Here is a 15161-nt window from a genome sequence, read left to right as displayed (position 1 = left end):
CATACGTAGTTTAATGTAAAGTCTTTCTTTTCTTACACAACGTAATCTCATACGCATCAAGCAAATATATAGATAAATATATATATATACAGGAGGAGGACCAAGACCATAGCATATATAGGTCTGGTGAAGAGGGCTCGAACCCATCTTTGATCTATCTCAGACCGCGTGGGGTATACCCGTATGTTGGGCTTTAAAGGTCGGGCATAACGGTTAAGCCCATATACGTAGGAATTCATAATTAATTTTGTTTTTCCATTTATTTAACATGTCAATGTCCATTGAAAAAAAAAAAACATTTCAATGATTTTGGGCGGCACTCTTTATTTTATTTTATTTATCTTGCTTATCCACCAACCTGTGATAGTTCTCATAAAGTCCTCATGAACGTGCTATAGCCATGATATTGATAAGTAACTTTAAATCCAAGCGAAAAAAATTATTGAACTGAGAATATGATATTGCAGTCTCAACCTGAAAAATTCTAATTACACCTTATAAGTGACTTAATCTCTTTTTTAGTAGGAGATATTTAATTATGTGGCTCAACCGTTGTTATTGACATAGCATGTAAACCATAAAGTACAGATAACAAAAAGAATAATATAAAAATGGAGAAATTTTAAAGAAATTGGGATTTTACCCACAAAAAAAAAAAAATATTGGCTCTTTTTTCTCGATGAGCAAGAAATTGGCTTTTTATTTGTTTGGTAAAATAGAAATTGGCTTTATATATATATATATATATATATTTGGTAATATAGAAATTAGCTTTTTTAAGCGTGTAAAGAGAGTGACTGATCACACAGAGACCATAGGATTCGATTTAAAAATATATATTTAATTAAATAATTTAGGAAAAAATAAAACTTTGACACTGAAAGAGACCGCGGCAGCAACTTGAAGAAGATTGGCTAAGACGTACGTTAGGCAAACTGTTGCAGTGAAACGTACAGTTGGCCGATTGCAAGAAAAAGATGTAAACCTAAGGAAGCTATTTCTTGTGTCCTAAATTGGTAGCCAGCCTCACTTTATTCGCATTTTGTCCTATACTTTTGATAAGTCTCGTGCCAAATTGCAAAGATCTGTTTTTTCATAGCATACAAATTATGATTTTGATAAATCTAGCTCATATACAACTGTGAAATTAAACAAAACAAGAATTCAATTTTCATGGGTATTAAATATATTACAAGTCATATGTTTATATATTTAAGATACGATTAATTAATTAAATACCTAACCCCTTTTAATTTTCAAACACTAAAATTTAAATTGTTTTGTCTTGATCAAGTTCACGAATAGTCGAATTAATTCAACGTTAGTCCTTGATTTGCCGGTCACGTCGTTTTTTGGCAAATTTTTGACTAATTGTAATGCTTACTTTGTTCTTTTCTGATTTTATAAAACATTGGTATATATTTACAAAATTTTATAATTATATATAAAGCGTACTTATATATATATATATATATATAGTATCTTGGTCTACGACTCTACAACGTTTCTTTTGCAAAACAGCTAAGGGTTTGACTTTTGTCACAGTAACAGCTAAGAAAATGCTTGATTAGTATAATCCTAAAATATCAAAACCTGTATTTCAAAGGAAATACATACATACATACATATATATATATATATATATCAAAACCTGTTTTTTTTTTGTCGTTTTATTAAGCTAGAACAACAGCACCATCTTATTATTAAAATCTTATTATTTGTATATGCCAAATACCAGAAAAGATTCTCTCTTAGTCTCTTAACTTGAAGGTTCTGGATAGTACCAAACAGAAAACTTGAAGGTTCTGGATATATACAATTTTGTCCTCTTTCTTGCCTTATCCTTAATTTGTATAATAATAATATATAATATTATATTATATATGTATATATATTGTATATTGGATGTGGAATATCCAAACTGGATTATTGTCAAAACAATGGTTCCATATATAATATGGCATTTCGTTAAACAAGTCCCAATAATTTTTTTTTTTTTTTTTAAGGGCAATGCTAATGAGTTTTTACAGATAAGTGAAGAGTATCCATAAAATCTAATATTGCTATTTGTTTACCCGATTAATTTATTACTATTGAAATTTTCATATCCACATGCAATAAAATCATCTATATTCTCACTATTTACATATAAAAATATAGTCATTTGATTTTATATGTATCTTCTAACATACTTCTTAATGAGAAATGTCCTATTAAAGGAAAAAAAAAAAAAAAGTCAAATATAACATTGGTGAATATGCGATGCATTAGATTCAATACCTAAAAATGAACTATGCATAATTAAATCGCTGGTATCCTATGGCATATTCCGAATAATAATACTTATTGCGTTGTTTTAAAGCTTTTACATTTTGCAATGAGCAAATGACCAAAGGTTTAAGTTACAGGTGTTAAAGTCATCGTCCATGGCCAGGTTATATAAATACCTGTGCCAACATCTCATCGTGTTTTATTTATTTTATGGATGATATTAAATAGCTACAGCTCCTATATAAACTGGTAATAGTTATATTGGAAAAAAAACAAAACAAAACAAAAAACAATTATACAAACAAAGTGCTTATTATTTATTATATATATATACACACATACCATTACCATTGATATTTGATAATAAATTATTACGACTAAATAGTCCATTTCTTGAATTCTCTCTCTCTCTCTCTCTCTCTCTCTCTCTCTCTCTCTATACATATATATATGTATGTATAGAGGTAGCTAGTGGCTAGCTAGGCATTGGTGGTAGAGGCCGATCGAACTGGCAAAATGTTGGGAAGACATACAATTGGGTCGTTATCAGGTAAAAGCATTTTAGTATTTAAGGCAGTGAAAACGATCAAACTGATGCTCACCAAAACAGAAAGCACCAGTAGCAGAAGCATTAGGATGTGGGGAATTTCTCCTTTGACCTCTTGTGCATATTTAATTGAAGCCAGAGCCAGGGTGTTCAGTGGGAATGAATAAGCCCACCATGCAACACTGAACCTTCTCATTGACCTCCTGAAAAGTCTTGGCCTGCACATCTATTTTCAATTTTTCAAAATTGAAAATATTAAAAATACATGGTTTAAGAAAATAAAATAAATGGGAGACAGGGAGAAAATATAATAGTAGCGACAGAGCATAATTCTTGGAAAATATAAAGCCAATGGTTTTAAATATATTTTTTGAATATAAATACAAACTATCAAATAATGAGTGGTTTATGCTCATAAGGCTAGAAATAATTTTTTTAATACAAAGCAAGCAAGCTGTCAAAATATTTACCAAAGCAAACCCAGATTTTATATGTGATGTTTGACTTTGAATAGTCATAACTATTATGCCGAGCATGTCCGGAGCATCATGTCGTCCATGAGAGGACAAAAAAAAAAAAAAAAAAAAAAAAATTCCTATTTTTTTTTTTTCTCTTTATCCTATCCATAATAAATCTAATTGAAAAAAGAATAACAGCTTAATCAGTTTGGTATTATATAAATTCTAAAATAATCAACTATAATTGTGCTGAATATATAAGTTATGCTGAAGAAAAAATTCAGTTAAATGTTTGATAATCTTTGTTAATGCAGGTAGGTCTCAAAATTTACAAATATTTAGCAACTTATTAGGGCCATGTTTGACAAGTATTGTATGGTATAAAAAAACATGTCTTAGTTTTCTAAAATTTAATTAAATGGATAATAGAGAGACCTTAACACATTGTAAAGCTTTAAGATCAAAAAATATCCCACAAATCATAAATTTGATCTCTTAGCTAATAGAAAAAAAATATATATCTACATATATATATATATATATAAACAGTTACTCATCAGGCTTTTTTTTTTTTTTTTATGGAAATCCATTGAAACCTTACTCATCAATTTTTAAATTTCTTTAAAAAATTGAAATATAAAAATTCATTTGAATTCATATTTATTTTACTTTTTAGATTTAACATTTCATTAAACTTTTATAAAATTCTAAATAAAATCTTTGAAAAGATATAATAACAAAAAAGTTAGGTTCATCGTAAAGTCCTATATGTGACTAACTATACATTCATATATATATATATATATATATGGCTGCTAAACTAATACTTCCAAACTACGTATTTATCTTGACCTTTTATTAATATCTAATTCAAAGCCATAAAAAACGCCTTACCAGAGACGTGAAGAGGAAGAGGGACAGAAAAAATAACATCTTCGACCCCACATCGAAAGCACCATTAATTGCTTCCCAAGCCAAGCTCGCTGCACTTGGTGCTGCGAAGAACAAGAAGAAAACCGGTCGGAGCATTACCGGAAGACAGTCACCACCCGATAACCGCTGATAAAGCGTCACCAGAAGCACCAGATAGTGCACCATGCCTAAAGAAAACAAGAAAACGGCGCTCTCTTTCCACCCCATGTGAGCCGCAGCTTGTGCTCCAACCAAGTTACCGATGACCGATAACTGGCTCGTCGGGTTGGCCACCATCGTCAAAAACCGCTTCCCTTTCGTGAACCATTGTCCGTATATTTTCACGTCCAGAACCACCACAGGGACGGCAAAAACCCACCAGAGAACCAGATAAGGGATTGCCCTCGGTTCCAAAAACGGTGCGGATTGGAGCAAAAGCAACCAAGAAATCCATGGAACGAAAAGATAGTTGACCCCTACATGGTGCAAGAACTCAGCCTTGACCAGCTTGAAGTAAAACAAGCATCTCAATAGGTAAATAAGAGAAAGCAGAAATGAAGTTGAGAAAGCCAAAGACCAGAGTGCCATAAAAGCTGAAGGATGAAGAAGCATGCGAAGCACGTGACGTATGGCGTTTGTGTCATGGGATGGATCCGCGAGTGTTTTCCATAACAAAGCTTGGCCTCCTAGAGACAGGCTTATTCTGAAGTAACCTGCATGGAATTTCTTCAGTATGGATTCTAGTGATTTTGATGACCGTTTCGCGATGATGAAGAAGAGGGTTTGTTGATTATTATGGTTGTCTCCGGTGACGCTGCTGGGGTTTTTGTCAGTTACGAGCTCAATCTCAGACCTTTGGGTTTCCATGGTTTGTGCACATTTTTGAGCTACATCTTTGTGGGGTTTTATAGAGTAATTATCTGAGCAAGTGAGACCCAAAAGTTAATAATAATAATAATAAAATAAAGACATAAAATTTTGAATAAGAAATCTCTCCATTTTGAATTGTAATTTAAGAGATATGGTTGGTACTCTGGGCAGGTTTTTATATTTGATATACTCTGCTTACAATGTGAAATTGATGTCGGGATGGACTTTGCATGAAGTCAGGCAAGAATATATAATTAATTTTTCTTTGTTCAATATCTTTTGAGAGATTATTAAACTTTAATTATAGACATTTTTTTCCTCGTTTTTCTACTTGTACTATAATGCAAGAAACATGCTGAAAACAATTGACGTCTCGATGATGTTTATGTACTCTTTGCACTGTTGCTAGCTTTTTTGGGGTCATGGCACTGTTGCTCCTTTTATTCAGTTTTTTTGATAATTTTAATACTAGTAGACAGACTTGATCCTTAATATTAACATTTATGCATACGTATATTTGTATTTAGTTCATTGAATTTGGTAGTGAATGTTTGACAAATGAAAACAACGTTATGAATCCAGAAAGATTTAATCTGGTAAATGACAGGTAAGACAATTCTATATTTATTAATTTTCCATTAGATTTTTGGCACCATTCGATTTAAATTTAATTGATATTCAAACTTTCTTGAGCTAACACGGAAATAAACAATATGGGAATATTATCGAACAACTGTGATATAGAAAATACAAAGTACATTTTAGATTAAAAAAAAAACACCAATTTGCTAGTCGATGTAGGACAAGGAGTCTAGGACGGTTTACTTGGACCACTTGGACCGCCTATCTAGGACATCCCTTGACAACTGTACTAATTAGGGATTGAAGTAGGCTAGCAGCTAGTCAAAGGGATGAGATGGGATGGGATGAGATGTTATGACCACATAGTTAATTTTAGGGGTGATAATTTAGATTATAAAACAATAATACGATTGAAAAATGATACAAAATTAGTACATTTTAATTTATTACAAATGGATTTGTATTAACCTGTTTAATATAATTATAAATGTGTTAATTTTAGATTAATAGACTAAACTTAAAATTTATCAATTTAACTAAAAATCTCAATTAACATATTAATCTAATTCGACACAATTATAATTCGTTAAAATTATAATTTTAATAATTAAATTTATCATTAATAAAATTTTAACTAATATTTTGTTATTATTAAATTACAAACTTACATAAAGTTGTATTATTAATTTTTTTATTAATTAAAAAAATAAATAATAATAATTATTAAAATTAATATTTATTTATTTAAATATATTATGTTTAATACATGTATGGCTTTATGGATATCAAAAAAATAAAAATTAATATACCTAAGAGTATTAGAGATGTAGAAATTAAAAACATCATTATTAATAAAGTTTTTTGTATATTATTTTTAGAAAAATAGTAATAGATCTATTATGTATACGTAAATATTTATATTTAAATATTATATGAGATTGCTATATTATGATATCATATGTTATATTAATGTAAATTTGTAACTATAATTATATAGTTATATATTAATATATTAATTTAGGATTAATTAATGACTAAATTATTTTTATTTTATATGAAAAATTAATTTATTTAATTAGATAAATTTCATATAAATAGATCAATTTTGTTTAAGCGGATTAATTTTATATAAACAGGTCAATTTTATATAGAACTTATCAATTTCGTAAAAAAAAATTATGTTGATCCAAATTAATCAATTTAATTAACAAATTATATGGATTGTATTAGATTATTTATTTATTAAACAAGCTGTATTCAAATTGAAAATTTATAATATAATTAGTAAATAAATATATTCAATTGAACAACTTTTACATAATTAATAAATACATTGATACAAAGATAATATATTGACACGAATTGTCACACCTAATTAACTCGTGAAAAAGTAAATTCAGGGACTCAGCGTAAACATAAGCCTAAGCCCTTGCCTCAAAGCCCTATCTTGTCGATCCATCCCAAAACATCAAGCCCAATATATTTACATTTTTTTATTACCCACAAAGACTTTAAGAAACTTCTCAATGCACGTGTAAGTTGGCAAAGATCCTCTTGACTTTTAAAACCCAAAAAATCTATATATATTTTTATATTATTATTTATTTGTTGTTTTTATGTTAGAAAATTTTCGGATGGTCAAATAGCGTAACATCCTATTCCATTTCTTTACTGGGCCTAAGAATTCTCTTATAATCGTGATGTAAACGATCCAGGCCCAAAAGGTATGAAAACCCAGAGTGACTCGTCAACCAATCAACTTGGCAGTGCGTCCGCAATCGCGCTCTCGTGATCGGCCAGGACTTGGGACTGGTTTTCTAATTTTCACGTCAACATATAAAGTTGTTCAAATTTATAATTATTATATTTATAAAAAATAAAATAAAATTTAATGCATCCATGATTTAAACTCATGCTTTAATAATATAAATAAAGGTGTTCAATTACAAAAATTATTTTCTTGGTTAAAAAAAAAAATTACAATTATTATATTTTAGCCATCAACAACATAATAAAAAATCTTTAATATTTCTTTATGTTATTAAAAATAAAAAAAAGTACTGCTGTAAACTTCCGGTTTGTTTGGAACGTTGGGTGTAATTTCTGGCCCTATTTAGTCTGCAATTAATTTGATCATCGTAGATATGCATGGAATATTGTGAATATTTATCAGTATAGTATTCAATGTTCAAATATATGATTAATTAACAGCCTCATGTCGCAGCACTTGCGGTGGAATTTGAAACTTTAAGCTTTAAAATTAATTTTACGCACTATGATTTGCTAACCAATCAAGGATAATAATAATAATAATACTAAATGAAGAAGCTAAATGTCAGTAACTAGTATTTTCAACTGTAGTTGTTAACGCCTATCATGTTTTTCGTCTTAATTTTCATAAATAAACTCCGCCGTCAGTTTTTATTGGTCTGCAATATTTCATTATAAAATATTTTCTAAATATATTTGGTGTTTATTTATTATGTAAAATTTTATATAACAGATTTAAAAATATATATATTAAAAAATTAATAAATATTTGATTGTAAATAAATTTTTTTTATTAAATGTTCATTAGATTTTATATAAGTTAAAAAAATTATAAAAAAGTTTAAAATTTAGATTTTTTTAAAATAATTTTAAAAAATCTGTTTTTTTGTTAATAAATATTTATTGATTTTTATCAAATATCTTTTTTTTTTTTAAAAAATTTAACATTTAAATAAAGTTTTTGATCCATAAAAAATTTCTACCAAATAAACACTTATTATGTTTTAATCGGTGAATCAGTGACTAACTATGAAAAATATAAAATATAACACAAAAAAAAAATGCATTCTAAAATTTAAATTTTCATGAAACTATAAACAAAGATTTATAATATTTATTCTCTCTATTATCTTTTTTGGTTAGATTCTAATTAAAATTCAAGCATATGGTTAAAATTAAGGACTTGTTATCTTCCAGCCACACCTAATGGATAGGGGGGGAAAAAACAAAAGAAATAGGAAAAGAAACCCAAAAAGTAATAAAATTATCAGAAACCAAAACTCAGTATCAAATCTAACTCCCTTTTTCTTTCCTTTCGGCTTCTTTTTTTTGCTTTTGCTTTTAATTTATTTTTCTTTATCTATGTATCTTTTTATGAAATTTGTGGATTTTATTTATTTATTTATATATTTATCCTTTGGTAAAGGATCTGCAACCTTTCATGAGACATAATGACATTTAAAGGCCAAGACACCCAAAAACAATGAATAATCTGCTTTATAAAGGGAAACCTATCATCTTTACATACCTCTCTATGTATGTTACACTATATATGCTCATGATGTTCTGCACATGCACTCCCCACTGCGCTCTGGACTATGGGGACCCCACTCCAAGTTTAAGTTTGGACCTATCCTATGAATATTTCATGGGGACCCCACGCCAAGTTTAAGCTGGGACCCATTCTATGAACATTTTTATGGGGATCATTAACATGTACCTCTTTCCCACCATTGTAGACGTATGCCTTCCCCTTCCTCAAGGATCGGGGGCTAAAAGGTCCTTTCCTTTTTTTTAGGGTTTTTTTTTTGTTATTTATTTTTTATAAATCATTGGGGGCGGGAGATTCGGCAGATCTTTGTCCAATTTAAATTTTTTTTTTATTTACTTTGTCCAAATTTTAAAACACTCCTAATGAAAATATAAATTGTTAAAACTAACGCATACAGACACGTATATATAAATAAAAACGTTATTTTAAAACTTTATTATCTAATAATAACGTATAAAATAAGTGTCTGACTTTACATCACATAAACATTACTAAATTAAATGTTTATTTTTAAAAAGATTTATTAGATATTGTAAATTTTTTTAAAAATAAAATTTTAATGTGTTGTTTTTTTTAAAGATATAACAAAGTAATGAAATATATAATTAATTAATATTTATTTTTTTTAACGGAACAATTTTTTTGAATTGGGTATCGCTACATTAAACATTTATTTCATATAGTTATTAATACTATTTATTTCTATGTGATATAAATAACAGTCACACTTCTAATGAAAATGCTCAATATAGATAGTAGTTTTACCATTAGGTTGTTGTCAAAGAGGATTTAAAATTAAGTTTATCTAATTTTTTATCTTATTCAAATTTTATTAGTATTACTGTAGTTTTACCTTTTTTATGTTTCTATGCCAACATGTCTAATTTCATAATTCAGTTATAAGAATCGTGAAATTATTAAGAAATTATTATATTCAGATAATTTATCTTAAATATTGACCAAAAAAATATATAATTTATTTTATATAAAAGAAATTTTAATTTGGATACAAAATGATTCCGTAAAGAACCCAACACGTAACAACGTTGATTTCAATTTGAAGCAATAGGTTTTGTATGTTATACGATATACATCTCTAAGTTAATTACAACTACTTTAGCGTTTTCTTTCATATATTAATGGGAGTCCGAGGCCAAAAAGAAAACAAGTGAAAAAAAATATGAACAAACACTACTTATTTTTCTTCTTCTTTCTACTTATAAAGTATTTATGAAGAAAATGAATAATAGGGTAGTTACTAGGGAGTCAAAACAGATGACTTCCTGCATAACAAAGCTCGCATGGTCAATCCATAATCGCAAAATTCTTTTATAGGATATCTGATTAATTAATCTTACAACATCATTTTTTTAATTATCTTATCATCTTTAATAGATTTACCTTATCTCACAGCAAAATCCATTCCGATAAGTTTCTTATTAATTAACAGCCAGCTCCAAGTTATACATATAGTATATATTTATTTAAGCAAAAAAAGAAAAAAAAGAAAAAAAAGAAAAAAAGAAAGACATATAGTATATATTTAAAGCGTGTTTCATAATATAAAGGGTAGTTCTAAAATCAACCCAAATCCTAAGCAAGACAAAGATCCAATATTAGAGCCCAAAATTTAGCTGAAGTAGTCAATGCTAATAGTCATGAGTTGTCAATATCTCGATAGATAATTAATAATGCAAGGATATTTAACTAATATTAAAAAAATGTGTATCACATTTCAAATTATATTGAAAATTTAATATAGATTAATGAAATAATTTGACCATCAAGCACTAGGCTACTAGCAAAATAATTTTCTTCTCATGAATGATGTATATAAGTCACATGGCTATTAAGACAGCACTATTAAAATCGGAGTTTATCCCCCAAAAAAAAAAAAAAAAAAAAAAAAAAAAAAAAGAAAAAGGTACTAGAAAATCCGTTAATATATATGAAGCCTTTCATATTGATTCTTGAATTTGCCAATTCTCATGTACTAATTAAATTTCCACGCATTATGACGAAAATAACTTTTTCTTCTGCAAACATGGGCCGCTAACTTTTCGAGATTTTCCTTTTGTGGTGCCAACTTAGGAATTGAAAAAAATATCGTAGGAACAAAAAACAAGATATATATCCGCCTAACAAGGCCAAAGAAATGGAGAAGAAGATCATAAGAATGAAGAACATAATGAATAATATTAAAAAGCTTTCTTATGAAATTAAATTAGAGCATATAAGATACAACCTTAAATCAGATTGTTAAGGAAAGATTAAAAATAAAAAGGTTAATAAAAAGTTGTGTCCACTGTCCAGTCGTTTGGGCACGTGCGAGCAAAGGGACAAATCAGTGGAGGAGGACTTAATGATTTTTGCAAAGGGGAACCTTAAGCTTACCTTTCTCAGCAAAAACTGGGTTTTTTTAGTACTGAGTGAGTGGGGGGAGAGGCAAAGACTCAGAAAAAAGGCAGTCAACTGCAAGAAGGCCATGCACTGGGCTCGAGAGTGAAAGACAGAGACACAATTATTGGCTCTTTCACTCACCCAATTGCAAAGTGCAAACCCTCCCTCCTCACCCGCCCTCTCTCCAACCCTGTTATTTTATTTTATTTTTTATTTTTATAAATTCTTCCTACGTACCCATTATACATCATCAATTCCATGTCGTTTATAAAAAAAAAAAAAAAAAAAATCAATTCCATGTCACAGTTTGCATTGTAGGAACAATAAGAAATAATTATAGAAAAGGGTATATTGCTCGATAAAATTTTAGTATCACTTTCTCTAATTTTGAGGAATTGCTTTCATAATTATAAGATATAGACGAGCTTAATGCAATGATAATATTAAAAAAAAAAAAAAATACTTGTACCATCAGTCTTTATTAGAAAGTCACGCTTACTCATGAGCGTTATGTCCAACAACTTTGATGTGATTTTTGATTAATATTATTGTTAATATTTAAATAGGGTTAATGATTATTATTTGAATTATATAGGCTTCTCTAATTTGATGTATTCCATTGATCTCTTCCTGCATGTAATTATAAATTCTGTGTTTGCAGCTAGTTAGTGGCTTTTATTTTTCAAATTAGTTTGATTAAGATAGCAGCATGTGTCAAATTATATATGATAATTTTGATACTAAAAACATAATGATAATGGTAATATGTAAGGAACTTAAGTTTGAAAACATATACTCATGAACATGCATAATAGTACTTTCTCTTTACTAATTAAATTAATTTCTTTAATTACCAAGCCCCAAATAAAAAAAATAAAATTTAAAACAAAACAATTATCAGATTTTACACATGCTGAATCGAGCTCAATCAGACAATAGATATATCAACTTAGGTAGAGAAGTACGTAGATCGAGTTTGACAATTTTAATCACATTATTTAAATCACATGGCTTTCAAAATGCAACACGAACAGTCCAAACCTTTAATTTCCGACTTCATCATCAAAGACCAATTCTTATCTAATTACATACACCACAATATGCTATGTTCATAAGTCATATATACACATTTAAACGTAAGAGAAATTAAAATTTGTTAAATGAGCAAAGCAAAAGCTGAATTTGGCTTCTAGTGCCGATTCGGGATGGTTTAAATTAATATATAATATAGGGCACCAAGTAATTAATACAATCATATACAATATAGTTTATTTTCAATTATTTAATTATGGGAGAGTGATAAAGAAATGATAAAGGCAAGACCCAGCTTTGCCTCGGGCCCCTAATAAGCAATAATAGTACTGGATTAATTAAATTGAAATAAGTAGTGACTAATCAAATAATTAGTGTTATTATATGCCACGAAAACTTTCCTTTTGTTTTACGCAGCTAAGGTAGAGTCAAGGCCATTCGTACGGCGGGATAAGCCGGCCGGAGTCCGTACCTGTATGTATATATAATTGAAAACCAATAATCAGTGTGCACTAATTAGCGGGCTTCACGTGATTATTTGATTAAAAAGCGGGTGCGTTTTTCTCTTAATTATGAAAATAAGATAGGTTTTAGAGCAAAAGGCCTCCTTCTACTATAGCTATATAGTTTTCGTAGCATAGAATAAAATGCATAATTTTATGGAGTAATGGAGGCGTGGATCTTTAAACTATGAGCCTGCGAGCACATCCAATTTAACTAATTGAGTGAAGCTAGCCTAAGACCCTAGAGGTGGTCCTCCCACCAAAGGGGCCCAATCACATCATTTTTAACCTCCCCCCCTCAAACCCTTTTTTTAATTTTTTTTTAATAAAAAAAATCATCTATATTTTAAAGTATGATTGGATATTTGTTTTTACTACCTTTGGTTTACATGAAATTTTAATATTCCATGATTTAGGTGTTTAAAAAATATGTGGTGTTTTTGTTATTCGATTGCTCTCAAGAAAACTGATCAATGCATGAAGCACATGAAAAGGATAAAGTTCATGTGCCGTTCGTGAAATTAAATATATATAAAGTTAATATTCTGTGTCCTATTAATGACACTCTTGAAAGTTGTTGTTGTTGTTTTTTTTTTTTTCAATTGAAAATAGGAGAGATCATTGTTCGAAATCAGTAATGACTGTCCCACGAAGACACCCTTAAATGTTTTTTTTTTTTTTTTTTTTTTTTTAAATTTGACACTTTTAAAAGTTGAGACCTCAACACATGGTTAGATTTAAAAGAATGACACTAGTATATGCAGTATGTGCAATACAGTTTCATCTCAAGTTTATCTGCAATATAATTGTCATACTATATACATTTGTTGAAATATTCATTAGAGCATATTCAATGAGGTGTAGTTTTGGCATTGCATTGCTAAATGATAACATATGAACACCTTTTTACTTTTCCAATAGCAGGTTGCAAATTTTGTCAAAGCAATTTTCATGCCAAATTTGGCATCAAAATTTGCAATTGACGAAGTTTGCCATTGGACTCCACTTTCATAAAGTATGTGAGTCTCATTGACATTAATGAATTAGTCAATATTATTTTTGTTTTGAATTAGTAAAAAGTAATTTAAAATGAGTCCCATTGTTATTTAATAAAATTTAAAATTTGACATTGCTATTTTTTGGTATTTGTCATTGGAACATGAATTATAAATTTAACATTGATATTAGTATTCACCATAAAAATTTCATGCTAATGCTAAATTATAGAAATGATAATACCAAAATAGTATCAGCATCAAGTTCATGACAAAATATATTACTTTAAATTTAATTGAACAAGGCATCTAAATGCTTATAGTTTTTCTAGCACCAACATTGACCACTTTATTTATTTATTTGTTGAGAAGAGATTTTGAAAGGACATGACCTCAGCAGCTGTTTGATCAATGGACTGGTCCTAATCTAAATGGAGACACACTTGGCAGGGGTTGAAAGCTTAGTTCTGTTATGGCGAAAAGAAGAAAAAGGAGAAAGCGTTTATAGTGACTAAACAACAATATTTTTCAAGAGAAAAACAAAAACCATAAATTTTCACTTCAAAAAGGGTCCTTCTCTATATCACTAAAACAGACAAGCCAATTTGACAAGGAACCAAATTGAATGGAGACTATATCACTTCCGACCAATGGGGTCCCAATATATCACCAAGTTCTACCTATATATTATGAATCCAATTTCTGAAAACATCACACTCCCCTTCCAACTAAAAAAAAAAAAAAAAAAAAATCTCATTAATATTTAATTGTAGGAAAAGACTAATGTTTCGCTTTTACATTAGAGTATTATTAAAGGCAAGCTAATCTATACAGGCCGTTCTTTAAATCACTCACCTCCATGTCACTTCAAATCCAAAGAACAACTTATGAAGTTATGCCTTTCTTGGAAGAATTATTATCAAAACGAATTTAGTCCTGTGCTATTAAACTTTGATAAACAGAGAAAAAGAAAAAATAAAAAAGTAAAAGAATAAGTCACCAAGGAAAAATCAATGGGGGATATTACTTAATTAAAAATTATGAAAAAAAAAGAATTAAAATTATATTTAAAACTATAAATAATTATAGTTGCATGAGAGAGTGCGTGCCCTCACAACCTCACAAAGTTGCGTGAAAACAGCTGCATATTGAAAAGAAAACAAGCTCCAGTCATTTAGTATCATGACCATCATTTTGTTCCAGTTCGTTCTTCTTCCTTCAAACATGAAAAAAGATATTGAAAATCAAATATCAGTCAAATCACACATA

At 28.8% G+C, this 15161-nt stretch overlaps 1 protein-coding gene across 1 annotated transcript; it reads right to left on the bottom strand.

Moving 5' to 3' along the window:
• Positions 1 to 2733: 2733 nt before the first annotated feature.
• On the bottom strand, positions 2734 to 5291 carry LOC107420445 (S-type anion channel SLAH4). The gene is made up of 2 exons (XM_048476453.2): positions 4171 to 5291; positions 2734 to 3044 (listed from the first exon to the last, which is right to left on the bottom strand). Exons 1-2 carry the CDS (start codon positions 5053 to 5055, stop codon positions 2751 to 2753), a joined length of 1179 nt encoding a protein of 392 aa, XP_048332410.1. The 5' UTR covers positions 5056 to 5291; the 3' UTR covers positions 2734 to 2750.
• Positions 5292 to 15161: the final 9870 nt, after the last annotated feature.

The sequence above is a fragment of the Ziziphus jujuba genome, chromosome 5 (genome assembly GCF_031755915.1).
Source record: "Ziziphus jujuba cultivar Dongzao chromosome 5, ASM3175591v1".
NCBI classification, from domain to species: domain Eukaryota; kingdom Viridiplantae; phylum Streptophyta; class Magnoliopsida; order Rosales; family Rhamnaceae; genus Ziziphus; species Ziziphus jujuba.
The sequence above is the reverse complement of the archived record's forward strand: the minus strand, read 5'-3'. Positions and strand labels throughout refer to the sequence as shown.

What these genes read in the sequence shown, in the direction of transcription:
- LOC107420445 (XM_048476453.2), bottom strand. Translation starts at nt 5,055, where the DNA reads ATGGAAACCCAAAGGTCTGAGATTGAGCTCGTAACTGACAAAAACCCC. An exon ending in TCTTCCTCTTCACGTCTCTG is followed by an intron (nt 3,045 to 4,170) that starts GTAAGGCGTTTT and finishes AATTGAAAATAG; the next exon opens with ATGTGCAGGCCAAGACTTTT.